This window comes from Mus musculus, chromosome 15 (genome assembly GCF_000001635.26).
Source record: "Mus musculus strain C57BL/6J chromosome 15, GRCm38.p6 C57BL/6J".
In the NCBI taxonomy this organism is placed as follows: Eukaryota; Metazoa; Chordata; class Mammalia; order Rodentia; family Muridae; genus Mus; species Mus musculus.
The window spans coordinates 99,193,636-99,210,076 of NC_000081.6; the positions used below are offsets into that span (position 1 = coordinate 99,193,636).

General features: G+C 45.9%; 1 protein-coding gene across 3 annotated transcripts in view; it reads left to right on the top strand.

Annotated features, from left to right (window-relative positions):
• The window catches only part of Spats2 (spermatogenesis associated, serine-rich 2), an 87,290-nt gene that overhangs the window by 67,710 nt on the left and 3,139 nt on the right, over positions 1-16,441 (top strand). For all 3 annotated transcript variants that reach the window (XM_011245737.1, XM_006521450.4, NM_139140.1), the window contains 3 exons: positions 5,573-5,631; positions 11,963-12,072; positions 15,198-15,300. In XM_011245737.1, coding sequence (XP_011244039.1) covers positions 5,573-5,631; positions 11,963-12,072; positions 15,198-15,300 — 272 coding nt within the window. The remainder of the gene's footprint in view (positions 1-5,572; positions 5,632-11,962; positions 12,073-15,197; positions 15,301-16,441) is intronic.

A 16,441-nucleotide genomic window follows, 5' to 3' on the forward strand; every position in this document is an offset into this window, starting at 1 on the left:
TTTCAAGACAGGATTTCTTTGTGTAGCTCTGGCTGCCCTTTAGACCACGCTGGTCTCAGACTCACAGAGATCTACTGCCTCTGCCTCCTGAGTGCTGGGCATGAGCCACTCTGCCTGGCTGTTTTAAGTTTTGAGAAAATAAAATCAAGTAAAAATATTACCTGGGAATATTACTGCATGGTTTAGAGTATTATCTGGTTATGTAATTGGTTTTGAGATCACCACAGTTGTATGTAAAATACTGTTTTTCTAATGCAGTAAACATAAACAAGTAATAATTATTTTTGATACCAAGGAACACCTGAAGGCGAGGCTAGAATCAAAATGACTAGTAACGTGTTAGGTACTTCAGTCAAAGGCCTTGTGTGAAGTCACAGGCACAGAATGTATCTCAGAGACGCTAGTGGTGATGCTGCAGTAACAGCTGCTCTGACCAATAAATTGCACAAAAGCTTTAAAATAAGTTCAGCAATCACAGTGCTTAGATAAGAAGGCCTGGCTGGAGGGGGGGGGTGAGATAGAGACCAGTCAGCTATCAGTGTTTTCCCTAATGATAGTGGCCAGGTAAGCAAAGCATATTACTTGATTAAAGAAAAGATACAGAAGTTATTTCCCCAAGCCAGGTGGTGGTGATGCACGCCTTTAATCTCAGGACTTGGGAGGCAGAGGCAGGTCAGTCTCTCTGAGTTTGAGGCCAGCCTGGTCTGCAAGGTGAGTTCCAGGAGAGCCAGGGCTACACAGAGAAACCCTGTCTCAAAAAGAAGAGGGCGGGGGGGAGAGAGAGAGAGGGAAGAGGAGAGAGAGGAGAGAGATCGAGATCGATCCTAAGACCTTTTCAGGTCCCAGCCATGCTGAGCAAGTCACATTAGCCATGTCCCCGTGCACAGTGGTGCGCACTGCCGCTGAGGGGAGCCCTGGGAGAAGCCCAGCGCCTGAGGTGTCAGCATGAGCAAGGTCACGGAAAGCCTGCCTGCCTGCCTGAAAGAGCCTTTCCTCCTCAGATCCAAAATGGTTACTTCACAACATAGTCCTTCCTAATCTCTCGGCCACCATTACATTCCAGAACCACTGTTTAGGTCAGCGACAGATAGGAAGATCTAGTTAAATGTCTGTTTTAGAAAGTTGAGTTACAATAAATTATTGGTTTTGCTTGTGTAAAAAAAGGAGCCTCTCTCCCCTGCTACCTAAGGTTTCTAATCCGACGTCCATCTTCTCTGACTGTAGTAAACGCATTTCTCCAACCTCTTACGATGAAACTTTGAAAAATATTGAAAATGTAAAAGGATAGACCCGTGGTGTACATGCCTGTGTGTGCTGGTAGAGTGTTTGGAAATTGCATAACACTGTCCGGGGTGCCTTCCTTAAATGAACAACCTAAGAAGACGGCATTCTTAGCAGCCGTGAAGCCATCTTGTCGGGTACCTGTAACGAGAGCTGTTGCTAACTTTAATGTTTATTTTTCTATCATAAAGAGCTGTAAACTCTTTAATGGGAAGTTAGAAATCCTGATCCAGCTCCTTCAAGCTCTGTTTCCCACTCCCGTTAACTCGGAACCAAGGCCAAGATAGTTCAGTAGATGTTGCCGTGGCAACATGACAAACAAAAGAAAGTAATTGCTACTTTTCATTGGTCTTTGAAATGCATTTATGTGCACTGGGTGGGAGGGGGTGCATGTGTGCATGTGCAGGGAGCAGCCTCAAGATCCCTCCTTAGGAACTCGGTCTCTTTTTTTTTTTAATGTTTTTTAAAAATTAGATGTATTTTAAGTGTATGAATGTTTTGCCTGCATATGTGTCTGTGTCTCACATGTGTGTGTGGTGGCTGTTGCAATCAGAAGGGGGCATGGGATCTCCTGAACAGTTGGGAGCCTCTGTGTGGGTGCTGGGGATTGAACCTGGGTCCTCTGAAAAGAGCAGCCACTGCTTTATACACTGAGTCATCTTTCCAGCCCCTGTCTACCTCCGTGTGTGTGTGTGTGTGTGTGTGTGTGTGTGTGTGTGTGTGTGTGTGTGTGTGTATGCAGATTTGAGTTTTGGTGTTTTGGTTTGGTTTTATAGGTAGCCTTGGCTAGCCCTGATACCTGTTGTGAGGACCATGCTGGCCTTGAACCCACAGAGGTCTGCTTGCCTCTTCCTCCAGAGTGCTAGGATTAAAGGTGTGAGCCCAGTTTTATCCACCTCTACTCGGGGAGGATCTCTCATGGGCATAGAACTCACCAGTTAAGCTGGATTGGCCAGCTAACAGTCCCAAGCATGTAAGTACTAGTGTCTGCCCCCCAGCCCTGGAGTTACAAGTGTGAGTCTCCATGCCCAGCATTTTACATGAGTTCTGTCAAGTGGATGCAGGTCCTTGGACTTGCAAAGCAAACTTTTACTAAGTTTTGATTGGTCTTTGGTATGGAAATGTAAACTAACTCTTTAAGAGAGGGCTCATGCTGTCAGTTGCATGGACTGAGCACATTGGTGACTAATAAGGAGGGAGAAACCAGTGTCCCCCTGCTGTCACCTAAGCAGGAGTGAGCGTAAGGGGACTGGAGAGATGACTCCACAGTTCTTGCAGAGGACCTGGTTTGGTTCCCAGCACCCACAGTGGCTCCTGTCTGCCTGTAACTCCTATACTAGGGGACCTGGTGCCCTCTGCTGAACTCTACAGGAATCAGGCACACACACACACACACACACACACACACACACACACACACACACACGGCAAACAGACATACATGCAAGGCAAGACATTCATACAGAAAAAGATAAAAGATACCAAAAAAAAAAGGTTGTATATGTGTGTCTGTCCCTAAAAGGGCTTTGCTCTCTCCTTTATTGAACAGTACAGAAAACTTCACATGTAGAAGAAATAAGGGATACTGTATAGAAATCTTTTTAAAAAGAGTTTTACAATGGATTAAGTCATTGAGTCCAATTGATCCAGATGGCGAACAGTGTTACAGGTATTGTTTGTAATCAAGCAGTAGCCAAACATTATGTTCAATATTTTCCATGAATGTGTGCAGTGGATATTCATCATGAGGTTGCTTTCTACCTCTGTATTTGTCATAAATATGTGCATTACTCTCTACATGCCTCACTGTAGGTCGGGTGTGCGAATTCATAGTTTAAGGTCAGTGATGCATAGGCTTAAGCTGTAAAAGTTGCTTAGTGGAAAGTCCAGATCGAGTATAGTTGGTTGCTACATTGTCCTCCTAAAGGAGAGTGAAACAGGCAGGCTGGGTGCACAGCGGGATCCTGTTGAAAGTGTCTGTGATTCCTAACCTAACTCTGGCTGTGCCCAGCTAGTGTTCAGTCTGGAAGAACGTTAGCGGTGTTCTCATAATATTGCATTGCTAGTCAGTGTGCTGCCTATGAATTTTCTTATGCTCTCCAGTGAATCGTTAAGAAACCAAAGTTTATAACCCTTCATTGTTACAGTGGAAAGACTCGTCACAAGGAAGGTCTGGCCCTGTCACAGAACTTGATTTGTGGACAACAGTGTACAGTTACGTGGTTGACAGTGAAGGCTAGGGGATGTGAGCAGCTTGCTCGTTTTCCTGACGTCTTTAGTACATATTTTATAAGCTTTGTCAAAGAGCCTGTTACCTGCTAGGCACAGTGTGTGCATCCTAAGGTGAGCTGGCAACAGGAGGCTGGCAGTATGACGCTGTAGGCCTGGCAGCTCCTGTCCCAGTCATGGCTTCTGGGAATTCCAAAGCCTGCCTCACAGCCACCTCTTGATTAGCAAGTCTGCTTATTAATGCGCATGGTCATCAGACTGGACTTCTGTGAAGGATTTGCCTCTCTGAAATGACCCCGCTTTGTATGCTAATGCACTTCTTACAGCATTAGCCACTATACTAACTACTTTGTGCTGTGTAATTATGCAGTAAGCTAAATTGAATAGGCGTGTACATGTGTATATGATTGCCTTTGCAAGTCTTATTAAAAAGGAGAAATTTCAGGCTGACGGAATGGCTCAGTGGGTGAAGGTACCTGTCACCACATCAGGCAGCCTGAATTTTAGCTGGGACTCACATGGAGACAGGAGAGAGTGGGCTCCCGCGTGCTGATTCTGACAGTCTGCATATACTACACACATAATGTGTACTAAAAGTCTAAGTAACTGGATGGAGTAGTGCAGGCCTTTAATCCGGGCACCCAGGAGGCAGAGGCAGGTGAATCTCTGAGTTCCAGGCCAGCCTGGTCTATACTGTGAGTTTCAGGACAAGCAGGGCTACACAGAAAAGCAATTTTAAAAATCCACCAACAATAAGATCTAAGAAATAGAGGATTAGTGACTTCAGAACTAGTAACACACACCTGTAATCAAGTACTCCGGATGCTGAAGAGCAGATGAGGGGTTCAAGGTCAGCCTAGGCTGCAGAGCAAGACTTTGTCTGGGAGCCAAGCTCCAGTGGTAGTGTCAGCATAGCGCACAAGGCCCTGTGTCCACCTCCAACTGCAAGAAAAGAAAGCAATCAGGAGTACATGCTTGCCCCACATATACAGAGCCCTTGGTCTGATTCCTAGTACTCAAGAAGGGGAAAAAACTATAAGAAACTTTTAATTCCATCCCTTTTGATTACTATTAATTTTTTTTAATCAGAAATCAGTTTATGGGCTGGTGAGATGGCTCTGGTTAAGAGCACTGACTGCTCTTCCAGAGGTCTTGAGTTCAATTCCCACCAACCACACGGTGGCTCACAACTATCTGCAATGTAATCTGACGCCCTCTTCTGGTGTGTCTGAAGACAGCTACAGGGTACTCATATACATAAAATAAATAAATCTTTAAAAAGAAAAAAAAAAGAAAGGAAATTAAATCAGTTTGTACCATATTGTATCATAAGGGTTACACTGTATTGTAAGGGCTATAGTGTATCGTCAGGGCTACACTGTATCATAAGGGTCATACTGTATCCTAAGGGCTGTACTCTATCATAAGGGCTGATTGTAAGGACTATAGCACCCCTGGACTTGGCGCAGCACTTTGCATACCTTGGGTATGTTGGTCCTCACATTGGACCACTTCCCTATGCCCTTACAGACATACTGCCTTATAAAACTAGAAACAGTATCACTATATAAACCAAGCTCAGCACCATGGTGCACACCTTAATCTCAGCAATTAAGACACTGAGACAGGTGGATCTCTGTGAGTTCAAGACTAGCCTGATCTACATAGAGTTCCAGGACAGCTAAGATACATAGTGAGACCATATTTTTTTTAATAAAAGAATAAACCAGAAATTGTGGAAATAAGTAATTTCCAGAATACTTGAAAGTTAGCATAACTAAGAAAGTTCTGTGGCTTGGTGCTGCCATCTGCTGGTTCTAAACTCCTGATTTCCAGTAGCTGGCCTGCTCTATGATAAGGAACAAAGGGAATGGGGTCCTTGTATTGACAATTTTTTAAAATCTTCTTTGTTGAGAATATGACACCAGACTATCATGCAGTCCATACATTGTTTCTTAGCAGTATGCTTTTAGTGAAACAGTTGCTAGTTCTCCATTAACTGTATACTATTTGGGTATGAGTTTCTCATCTAACCCTTTTTTCTTTCTCATTTTCCCCCCAGTTTAATGGATCGAGAAGTGGCACTGCTTGCTGAGATGGATAAAGTGAAAGCTGAAGCAAGTAAGATGATTGATATTTGATTAAAGCTGTGACTGAGCCAGGGCGTGGTGGTGCAAGCCTTCAGTTCTAGCACTTGGAAGGCAGAGGCAGGCCAGTCTTTGGGAGTTTGAAACCAGCCTGGTCTACATAGAGACTTAAAAACTATCAGCCATACAAATAATAGGTTGCTGCCTCTCAGTCAAAGCTTAGTGTTATAGTCTACAGTTATGGTTTATGTATACACACAAATATGAGTTTATCAATTAATGTACTGTGCTGACATACTAATTCTTCATACGAGTTTTAAAAGTTTTCCCCAAATCTTTAGCATTCTGAGTGTAGAATTTAATTTATAAGAGATTGCATCACGGTGTCTGCATCGACCGTAGGAAAAGGAAGCACCCTGGAGGCGCCTGAGCCGCCTTTTGTTTTGCTTTTCTTGGAATTTCTTATTGTTACTATTTTTATTTTTTGATAAAGCAGAATTATCAGGATGGTCAGAGAAGACCTCCCATGCTCCTACAGTTAAGCGTGTGCCCTTGTCTCCTGTCGTGGGATTTCCTTTGTTTTTCCACTTCAGGATGATCCTATTCAGTGTCTGTAATCAGAGAGTAAGGGGAGGCAGTGAGCTGAGAGTTGAGGATCGGAGCGCCGTAGCCTTGCCGGGTGTGGTTTTTCACAGAAGAGGCAGACGTGATGGTGGGTTTGCGTGCAGGTGTGCAGCACCGGTGTGCAGGAAAGCTTTGCGGAACCGATTCTCTCCCTCCACCAGGGACTTGGGATCAGGTGTGCATGGCCGTGCTTTACCCCGCTGAGCCGACCCCATGGTCCAGCGGAGGGTTTTATCTTCATGAGATCGAACTTGTGTGGGAAGGTCGTTTAACCTACCCTCAAACCACTAAGGATAGGAATGCTTTGTTAGGTGGTAGCTCACGAGTCATTGTGCCTGTGGCCACAGCCATGGCAGGTGGGGCCAGAGACCGCTGCGCTGAGCACAGGGAAGTGTGGCGAATACAGCAGAGATGCTGTCTGCTTCTCAGAAGTAGATGCATAAGCACTAAATAGTGTATCTTGAGATGTCTAAATGTCCCAGCTATCTAGCCTACTCTTGTCCTTTGGTTCTTTTATAGGTAAAGGTTCAGATAAACTAAAACTGGTAAAAAGGCACAATCCTTACTTTTGAGAAAAAGGTACTTTTTAAAAATACATCTTTTAGGGGCTAGAGCAGTGGGTCAGAAGTTAAGAGCACTGACTGCTCCTCTGGAGGACCTGGGCTCTATTCCCAACATCCACAGGGTGGCTAAGAACTGCCTATAACTCCAGTTCCAAGTGATCTGATGCCCTCTTGTGACCTCCATGGGCACCAGGCATACACAGGGTAGACAGACATACCTTCAGGCAAAACATCATATACAAATATATAATATGCACACAAAGAAGTGTGTATCTTTTAGAGAGCTAGGAAGATGGCTCAGCCAATAAAGTCCTTGCTGTTCTGGCATGAATATAAGTGTTAGAAGCTGGGTGTGTGGGCACATATCTAACTCCAGCCCCGGAAAAGGGGAAACAAAGCCAGGCGCGGTGGCGCACGCCTTTAATCCCAGCACTCGGGAGGCAGAGGCAGGTGGATTTCTGAGTTCGAGGCCAGCCTGGTCTACAGAGTGAGTTCCAGGACAGCCAGGGCTACACAGGGAAACCCTGTCTCGAGAAACGAAAAGAAAAGACAAGGAGAGGGGAAATAAACGCCTGGCACTTAGGGCTGAGGCCCCAGTGAGAGGCCACGTCCTAAGCCAAGCACTGGAAAGGGGGTCGAGAGATGACCTGTGGGATAAAATGCTTGCTTCACAAGCAGGAGGCACTGAGTTCAAATTGTGGTACCCACATCAAAACTGAGTACAGCAGTGTGGGTCTGTAACCCTAGAGCTGGACACACAGACATGTAGGACACAGGGCCCACTGTCCAGCCAGTCTAGCCAAAACAAGGCCTCTAGGTTTGCCAAGAGACCCTTACGTCATCTTCTTGTTTTATTTTTTATTTGACATGTGAAGAAACTTTTGGAGAAAATGTGACTTGTCCAGTATCATATCTTTTTGTTTTCTTTTTTTCTCAAAAAAAATGTGTTTGGTTTCTAGTTTGTTTGTTTGTTTGAGACAGGATCTCACTGTGGGTCCTGGCTGGCCTAGAACTCTCTTTGTAGACAAGGCTGGCCTCGAACTCACAGAGGATCCACCTGTATTGCTTACCAAGTGCTGGGACCCACAGTCAACCAAAATTGACTATTTCATTTTATGTATGGGGGTGTTTTGTGTACATGTGTGTCTGTGCAGCATCACATGTGTCCCATGTGCCCAGAGAGGCCAGAAGAGAGCGTGGGCTCTCTGGGCAGTTGTGAGCTGCCATGTGAGTGATGGTACTCGAGCCTGGATCCTCTGCTTGAGCCAGTGCTTGTAATCACAAAGCCATTTATTAACCACACAGCCCTAGTTGGTTTTCTGAGTCATGTGATGTGTATGAAGTCATTATTGAGAGCTGAAGAGGGAACTCAGTGGTTAAGAGCACTAGTTGCTCTTCCAGAGAATCAGGGTTCAGTTCCCAGCACCCACGCCATGATGCCTCACCACCCCCTGTAACTCCAGTTTCAGGAGATCCAGCACCCCTTCTGAGCTCTGTAGGTCCTACTGTGTGTCTCCGTGCCGGTGCATAGGTGTACATGCAGGCAAAACACTCACATATAAAATTAAATTTAAAAAATTTTAAATCCTTAAAACATATTTTCTCAATCTTGAAATCTGTAATTTTGCACTTGAAATCCCAGAATGCTGGAGGCTGAGAGGAACTGAGGTTGGTGTGATTGACAGGTGGGAGTAAACCCGTAAGTAGGTCTTTTATAGCTGTTAAGAAAATCAGTGTTAGGCTAGAGAGCTGGCTCAGCACTTAGGAACTCTCAATCTTCACCAAAACTGAGGTTCAGCTTCCAGTGCCCACGTGACGGCTCACAGATGCCACACCTTCAGTGCCAGGGGTGCCGTGACCTCCTCTGCTCTCCACAGGCACAGGGCATACATATGGCCAACATAGATACATGTGGGCAAGCACTCACACACGTGGAAACAAATCTTTTTTAAAAGACAGAAAGCAGGGCCTAGCAAACACAGAAGTGGATGCTCACAGTCAGCTAATGGATGGATCACAGGGCTCCCAATGGAGGAGCTAGAGAAAGAACCCAAGGAGCTAAAGGGAACTGCAACCCTGTAGGTGGAACAACATTATGAACTAACCAGTACCCCGGAGCTCTTGACTCTAGCTGCATATGTATCAAAAGATGGCCTAGTCGGCCATCTCTGGAAAGAGAGGCCCATTGGACACACAAACTTTATATGCCCCAGGGGAACGTCAGGGCCAAAAAAATGGGAATGGGTGAGTAGGGAAGTTGAGGGGAGGGTATTGGGGACTTTTGGGATAGCATTGGAAATGTAATTGAGGAAAATACGTAATAAAAAAAAAATTAAAAAAAAAAAAAAAAGACAGAAAGAAGGGCTGGTGAGATGACTTAGTGGGTAAGAGCACCCAACTGCTCTTCCGAAGGTCCGGAGTTCAAATCCCAGCAACCACATGGTGGCTCACAACCATCCGTAACGAGATCTGACTCCATCTTCTGGAGTGTCTGAAGACAGCTACAGTGTACTATAGAAGACAGAAGCCGGGCAGTGGTGATGCATGCCTTTAATCCCAGCACTTGGGAGGCAGAGGCAGGTGGATTTCTGAGTTCGAGGCCAGCCTGGTCTACAGGGTGAGTTTCAGGACAGCCAGGACTGCACTGAGAAACCCTGTCTCGAAAAACCAAAAAAAAAAAAAAAAAAAAAAAAAAAAAAAAGACAGAAGGAATGAAAGACGAGTGCGAGTGTTGATCTTCAGAGATAGCTCAGTCAGTAAGAGGCACAGGGCTTGAGCCCAGTCTCCAGAACCCACATTTGAGGCTATCTGGCCTCCATGTGTGCACTGCACCTGGCTTTCTTAGCTTCTGAGGTTTTAGCTCAGATGGTCTTACAAAGCAAGCACGGCATTGCTAGCTGTCTCATGACCCTGGGTGTAAAGTTCTGTATATGTCAGTTAGGAATTGACTGCACACAATAGAGTGACCTAGGTAAATGCATTTCCTGTTCTCTTGTGAAGAAGCCCAGAGATAACTAATATATAATTAGCAGGGCATCACTATATATTTATTAGAATGTCAGAGGGGTAACATTGGGACCCAGGTTCCTCTCTCCTTTCTAGCCACCTTTACAGCGTGCTCTGGTCGAAAGATAACTCCTAAGGATTCAGTAAGGGAAGGGTGAGCATCACATGACTCGACCACTGTAAGCTAGAGCTTCCTGTTGGGCCCACCCTCTGCTCGCTCACATCAGTGTTGAAGCTGAGCTAGGGCACACACCATGTCATCTGGAGCAAAGCCCAAACTAGGTGTGGACCCAGGAACATTGGTACTCAACATTTTTATTTTGATTTCGTGCATTTTGGGTTGATTTCTCAAGGCAGGGACTTGCTGTATTGCTGAGACCAGCCTAGAACTCAGTATATGGCCCAGGCTAGCCTTGCCATCACAGTCCTGCCTCAGCTGTCCAGATGTTCAGGTCACAGGCATGAGTGCTCAGACCTGGCTTAACCTGGGGCTTCTGACAGGAAGAAGAGGAGAAGGGCCTTACTCTTTTTAATAGGCTTTGTCACAGTCCTCTGCTTCAGCTGCCCAGTGACCCTCTTTATTATAAAATAAATAGATCCCTTTAAAGGGGGCTAGAGAGATGGGTCAGTGGTTAAGAGTACTGTTCTTGCAGAGGACCTGGCTCCAGTTTCCAGCATCCACATGGTGGCTCACAGCCATCTGTTAATTCCAGTTCCAATACCCCCTTCTGGCCTCTGAGAGCCCAGACACGGTACACACACATGCATGCAGGCAAAAAACACCCATGTGTTTATGTGTATAAAATAAGGTAAAAAGCTAAAGGTTATTTATTAAATAAATTGAATAGATACACCTCAATTTCTTGTCAGTGGCCACCTCTTCAAAGCATAATGGTTGGTCCCTTTGTCTGAAAGGCCACATCCTCTGAATAACTAGAGCTCTCATCAGGCCAGAGATGGCGTGTTGGGGCTTGGGTCCATAAACTAAAGGAAGAGACCATGTCCCCTTCCTCTAGGTTACATCCACAGAAAAAGAGAATTAGAGTAAGAATTCTTGCCACCAGGTGGTAGCGGTGGTGGTGCACACCTTAACCCCAGCACTCAGGAGGCAGAGGCAGAGGCAGGCAGAGCTCTGTGAGTTCGAGGTCAGCCTGGTCTACGGAGTGAGTTCCAGGACAGCCAGGACTACACAGAGAAACCCTGTCTTGAAAAACCAAAATGAAAAAGAAACAAAAGAAAGAATGAAAGAGAAAACAGTGACCAACTCTTGCAGGACAGAGCTGGGCATCATGGCTTAAGTGTGTAATTCCAGTGTGTGGAAGGCTGGGCTGGGCAGAAGATCACATGCCGCCCTGTGCGCAGCGTTCAGACAGGCTTGGGCTTCAGGGTGAGAGGCTGTCTCAGGACAGCCTTGCTGGGTATCAGTTCCTAGGCTGGTGGTGAAGTGTCTCGGCTTATTTGTCTGACAGCTCCCAGCTTGGCTTCCTAGGGAGGACTTTTTTATTTTTTATTTTTTTAATCTGTTCTTTACCATATCTGTAGAAACAGGTGCTTTTTTAAAAAGAAGAGTATAAGAGCTTGAATATCTATCATCAGTTGATGTACTAATTGGGTGTGTGTGTAGAGTGGACGGCCGAATGAGACATGAACAGCAGGTTAACAGTGGCTCTGGTAAAGAGAAGATGGTGTGTCTTATAGACTCGGTTTGAGGGAGGGAGAGGTCTGTGCTCTACATAAAGAGACAGTGTTTGGACTATGCAATGGAAGTTGTTAGTGGTTCTCTGACCAGAGACAACAAAGTCAGAAGTGGGGGATGGGGGTGGGGGGGTATGCTTTTGCTTTTAATTTTGTATCTGTTTGTTCTTGGTGAAATTTGTGTCAAATGTTATACATATTTCTGTCTTCATATGTATACTTCTTGAGAACAGACTGGGGGGTGTTAGGAAGAGGAGAGAGAAATGGGAGATGATTTTATAAGTCCTGTAATTCATACGTGTTTGTCTTTTAACTACCTTCAGAGACCCCTCAGCTGGAAGCTGAGCCTCTGGTATCTTCAGTTTCTGCGTGAGTGGGCAGGCAGCTAGGCCCTTGACTGTCGGGACACACTCTGAGGCAGGTACTCACTGCACCTCTAACTGCAGCATAAACGTGACACTCCTTTTTCTTCCACAGTGGAAATCTTGCTCAGCCGGCAGAAGAAAGCGGAGCTTCTAAAGAAGATGACAGATGTGGCCGTTCGCATGTCAGAGGAGCAGTTGGTTGAACTCAGGGCTGATATCAAGGTGAAACTCCCTTCTTCTTTCATTGACTCTCTGGACCAGCCAGCACAGCAAATCTCCAGGAGTCATGGCTTCACCTAACATCCTAAACCCATGGGCTGCCCTTCTGAGCTTGACCCCTTACCAGACTTTTCTTTTAAATGGTTCTGTCATCTATCCAGTTGTTCTGGTAGGAAATCTTAGGAAATGTCTGCGTTTCTCGAATTAAGTCTGTCAGGAAACTCTGCCCATCCTTGAACTTGCTGTTGAATCTTGTTTTCGTTTCCATTCCACCATAAAGATCTTCAGCACCGTCACCTGCTGCTTAGCCTTCTGTGGTAGGCTTGGTTGAGTCTTTCCAGTTGTCCTGATCGTCCCTTCTTCAAACCTGCTCACACTTTAGGATGAACACTGTAATCCTTACACTGACTGCTGGGCTCGCCCTTGTGCCACCCCAGGCTCCTTTTGTGTTCTTCCTCTAGTCATGTTAACGAGCCATTTGCAGACACTTGCTGGCCCTCCCATTTAAAGAACTCTACGCTTGTTTCCCATCTGCCCCGAGCCAGTGTTGGGCTCCCCTCTTCCCGACTCCTGTCATGTCCTCTGTATTGGGCTTTCATGGCAAGTTAGAGTTTTAGGTGGCAAATCTGTCTGGCTCACTAGACTGTGATCAGTACTAAGTAGTCCGTGGCACACTAGCTTAGAACACATGCTTTTAACAGTTTGCTCAAATCTTGTTTTATAGAGAAATGTTAACAATTTAAGATCTTTACTGTATTTTAATCTCCTCATAAACACGTCTGAAGTTTAGCATTCATACCTTTATTGTTTGTCTAAGGCCTTTCTCACTGTGTAGCCCAAACGAGCCTCAACTTTCAGACACTCTTGCCTGCGCCTCCTGAGTGTAAGGATTACGAATGTGAGCACCATGCTTGCCTGGTATCTTTTAACTTTTATAAATTATAATATTTGGAGCCCTGGAGAGCTGGCTCACAGGTTGAGAGCACTGATTGCTTTTCCAGTACCCACGTGGCAGTTAACAACCATCTGTAATTCCAATTTCAGAGTAACTGATGCTTTCTTCTGGCCTCATAGTCTACATGTACATGCATGCAGTCAGAACCCTCATATACATAAAATAAAAATAAATAAACTTTGGGGGGGAGTGTGTTGGGCGGGGAGGGAGACGTGTGTAAGGCTCTGTGGTTAAGAACGCTTGCTGCTTTGCCGAGGAGCCGGCTTCAATTCTCAGCACTCACACGGTGGCTCACAACTATCTATGGCTTCAGTTCCAGGGCCTCTAACACCCTCTTCTGTCCAAGGCCCCCTAGGGCACCAGCCACACATGAAGTTTACATACATAGACTCAAGCAATTACTTGTTACACATAAAGGAAAGTACATGAATTGCTTAAAAAAAAAAAAAAAAAAAAAAAAAAAGGTATTTCTGAGAATAAGTGTGTGAGCCCCAGACGCTGGATTGTTGTCGGTTCCCGTGGAGAGTGTGCTCTAAGTCATTTATAAACAGGAAGCTTTCGGGGCCAGGAGAGGGGGCTTTCTATTCCTCAGCCTTTCACCGCCGCTGTTTCCAAACATGGGCTTTGCTCCCATGTTTGAGGGGAATGCTTCCCGTGCAGGCCTGGGACAGGCATGGGGTAAGGTAAGCTAGGCCCTCCCGGGTCCGGGTTCACACAGACCCGCCCTCCTCCCCTGAGAACTGATTGGTGTGTGAGAGCCGGCAGGTGTAAAGTGTCAGTGACGTTCCTGCTCCCCGACAGTCCATTGCGACACTGGATGGTATCCCCCTCACACTGGTGCCACTCAGTCTCATTCAGCTGCTTGGGAGACACCAGAAACCCCTTCGTAATTAGGTGAGAGTTCTGGCTCCCCTGGGCGTCATCTGTTCTCTTCCTACGAGGCTAAAAGGTTTCTAGAAATACTCGTGCGGGCTGACTAAGACTCTAATCTGTTTCTTTCCACGTTTTAACACACTGAAGTGGGTGCTGTGCAATTTAAGCGTCTTATTTCCAGATCATTGTACTTCTGTCATTTCTATTATGTCTTTGGCTCAACAAACCCTAGAATTTGTTTCAGAATTAATATGAGGCAGATATTCTGTATCTGAAAGCGCCATTACAAGGAGTTTGTGTGCTCTCCTAAGCTGCAGTGTGCTCAGAATTTTTAGGATGTCAGATCTCAATGGTAATTTTTCTCTCCTTTCCCTATTGGTATTTCTGGATACGTTCCAAGAATTCGGATGTGTTTGAAGCGGGCATCGACTTCCCAGTGAGGAGGTGTGCTCCAGGAAGGAGTTCAGCTGGTGCCCACTTTCTCTGACCTCTGAACTTGGTGTTTCGCCTCCTCCTGTGCAGTGTGGGTGGGTAGAGGGAAGATGCCGGACACCGAGACACTGTTTGTCTCATAGGTCCCTACAGGTGCCTCATTCCTGACATGATCTTGTCGCATACTTTCCATAGTATGGTGAGCTTTTGGCCCAGTGGGCTGGTCAGCACAGTCTGCTTTTAAAAGGATTAAATCGCTTGCAGCACAGATGTCTCGTTTGCAGCCTTGCCTTTCCACGTGAATGGTTTTTCATCTCAAGAAATTGCTCCTATTTCAAAGACTCTGAAGTCCTATTTTATAAGGAGACAATATGGCTTTTCTTAGGAGGTTTCTCCTGAAGGACAACAAACCATCTACCTAACGGGGTCATTGTGGGAGCCATGAGCACAGGCTGCCTCTGCTTCTGTGTAAAGTGGTCCCATGTGGAGAGTGCTCCAGTAGGGAGATGGTTCTTTACTCTAAATTTTCCTCCCTCCCTCCCTCCCTCCCTCCCTCCCTCCCTCCCCTCCCCTCCCCTCCCCTCCCCTCCCGTCCCTCTCTCCCTCCCTCCCCATTCCTATAGGTCATAACCATTAGTTGTTGACCATTTATAACATTTCATCAAACTATGAAGCTTGTCTTCGGACCCTTGAGAAAATGAGTGTATTTGTCTGATTACTCAGTATCGGTAATGGAATGGCCATCTAACAAACTTTAAAGCAGTAACAATGAGAAAGTTAGAGAGACTTCTTTTCCCATCTCTAGATGTGGTTTTAATTCTGTGTGCAGTGCTTGTCTCACTTGGGACCTTTTCTCTCTTTTCTCCAGCACTTTGTCAGTGAGCGGAAATATGATGAAGACCTTGGAAGGGTAGCCCGCTTCACCTGTGATGTGGAGACTCTGAAACAGAGTATCGATTCTTTCGGACAAGGTGAGAGAGAGATCCAGACCTTAGATGCTGAGGAGACTGTCCTCTTGTGGTGAAGGCACACGTGCTGACTGGCCTGTCCACTGCACACACCTAGGTGCCTCTTGTCTTGGGTTTGTGAAAACTCAATGGGCTACATAGGAATCCCTTTGACTGTAAAGACTAGTATTTGCCAGTCCTGAAGTATGAGATAGTTTTTGTTCTTTTGGAGTCTAGACTGCTGGCTACAAACTTGCTAAGTCTCCAAGGCTGGTCTTTCTTTTGTTATTTATTTATTTAGGCTTTTCAAGACAGGGTTTCTCTGTGTAGCCCTGGCTAAGTCTCCAAGGCTGGTCTTTCTTTTGGTTTAAGGTGTGGGCCACCACACCCGGCCAAGGCTGGTCTTAAACTCCCACTTCTCTTGCCTCCATCTTCCAGGTCCCCAGCCCCCAGCAGAGCACTCTTTTCCATTCTGTTCTGCTGAGTTGAGGTGTGAGATACAACAGTGTGAGGGGCAGGCACCCGAGGCAACAGGGCAAACCTGCTTCAGCATTGAAGCCTGGACCTTTTTCATTCCTTCAAGCAGACACAACAGTTCTTGTCTCACTAGGCACATAAGAGACCCTTAAGTGGTGACACCGTGAGTGGGAAAGAGCTGGGCTGGAGGCAGCTTGGGAGTTGAAAGGACTTGCTGATCTCCCAAAGGACCAGAGTTCAGTTCCCAGGGCCCATGTTGGGTAGCTATGAGTCACCATCACTCCAGCCCCAGGCATCCCTCTTCTGGCCTCTGTGGGCACTTGCACACACAGAGACATATACACATATAAAAATAAATCATGGGGCTCAAGAGATGACTCGGCGATTAAGAGCACTTCATAAGCGCTGCTCTTATACAGGACCTAGGTTTGCTTCCGAGCACCTGCATGGTAGAGTACTACCATCCTTAACTCCTGCTCCAAGAGATTCAGCGTCTTCTTTTGACCTTCACGGGGACCAGGTACATAGTGCATGTCTATATTCAGGCTAAACACTTATACACACAAAATAAAACCTTTCTTTTAAGGGGGAGAACATAGAGGGCCTCTGAGTGAGAGTTTGTAGTCAGACATTAACAATAGATCAGGCTCTGAACGAGCTCCCCTCTCCTTCTCAGTGTTGACCCTGG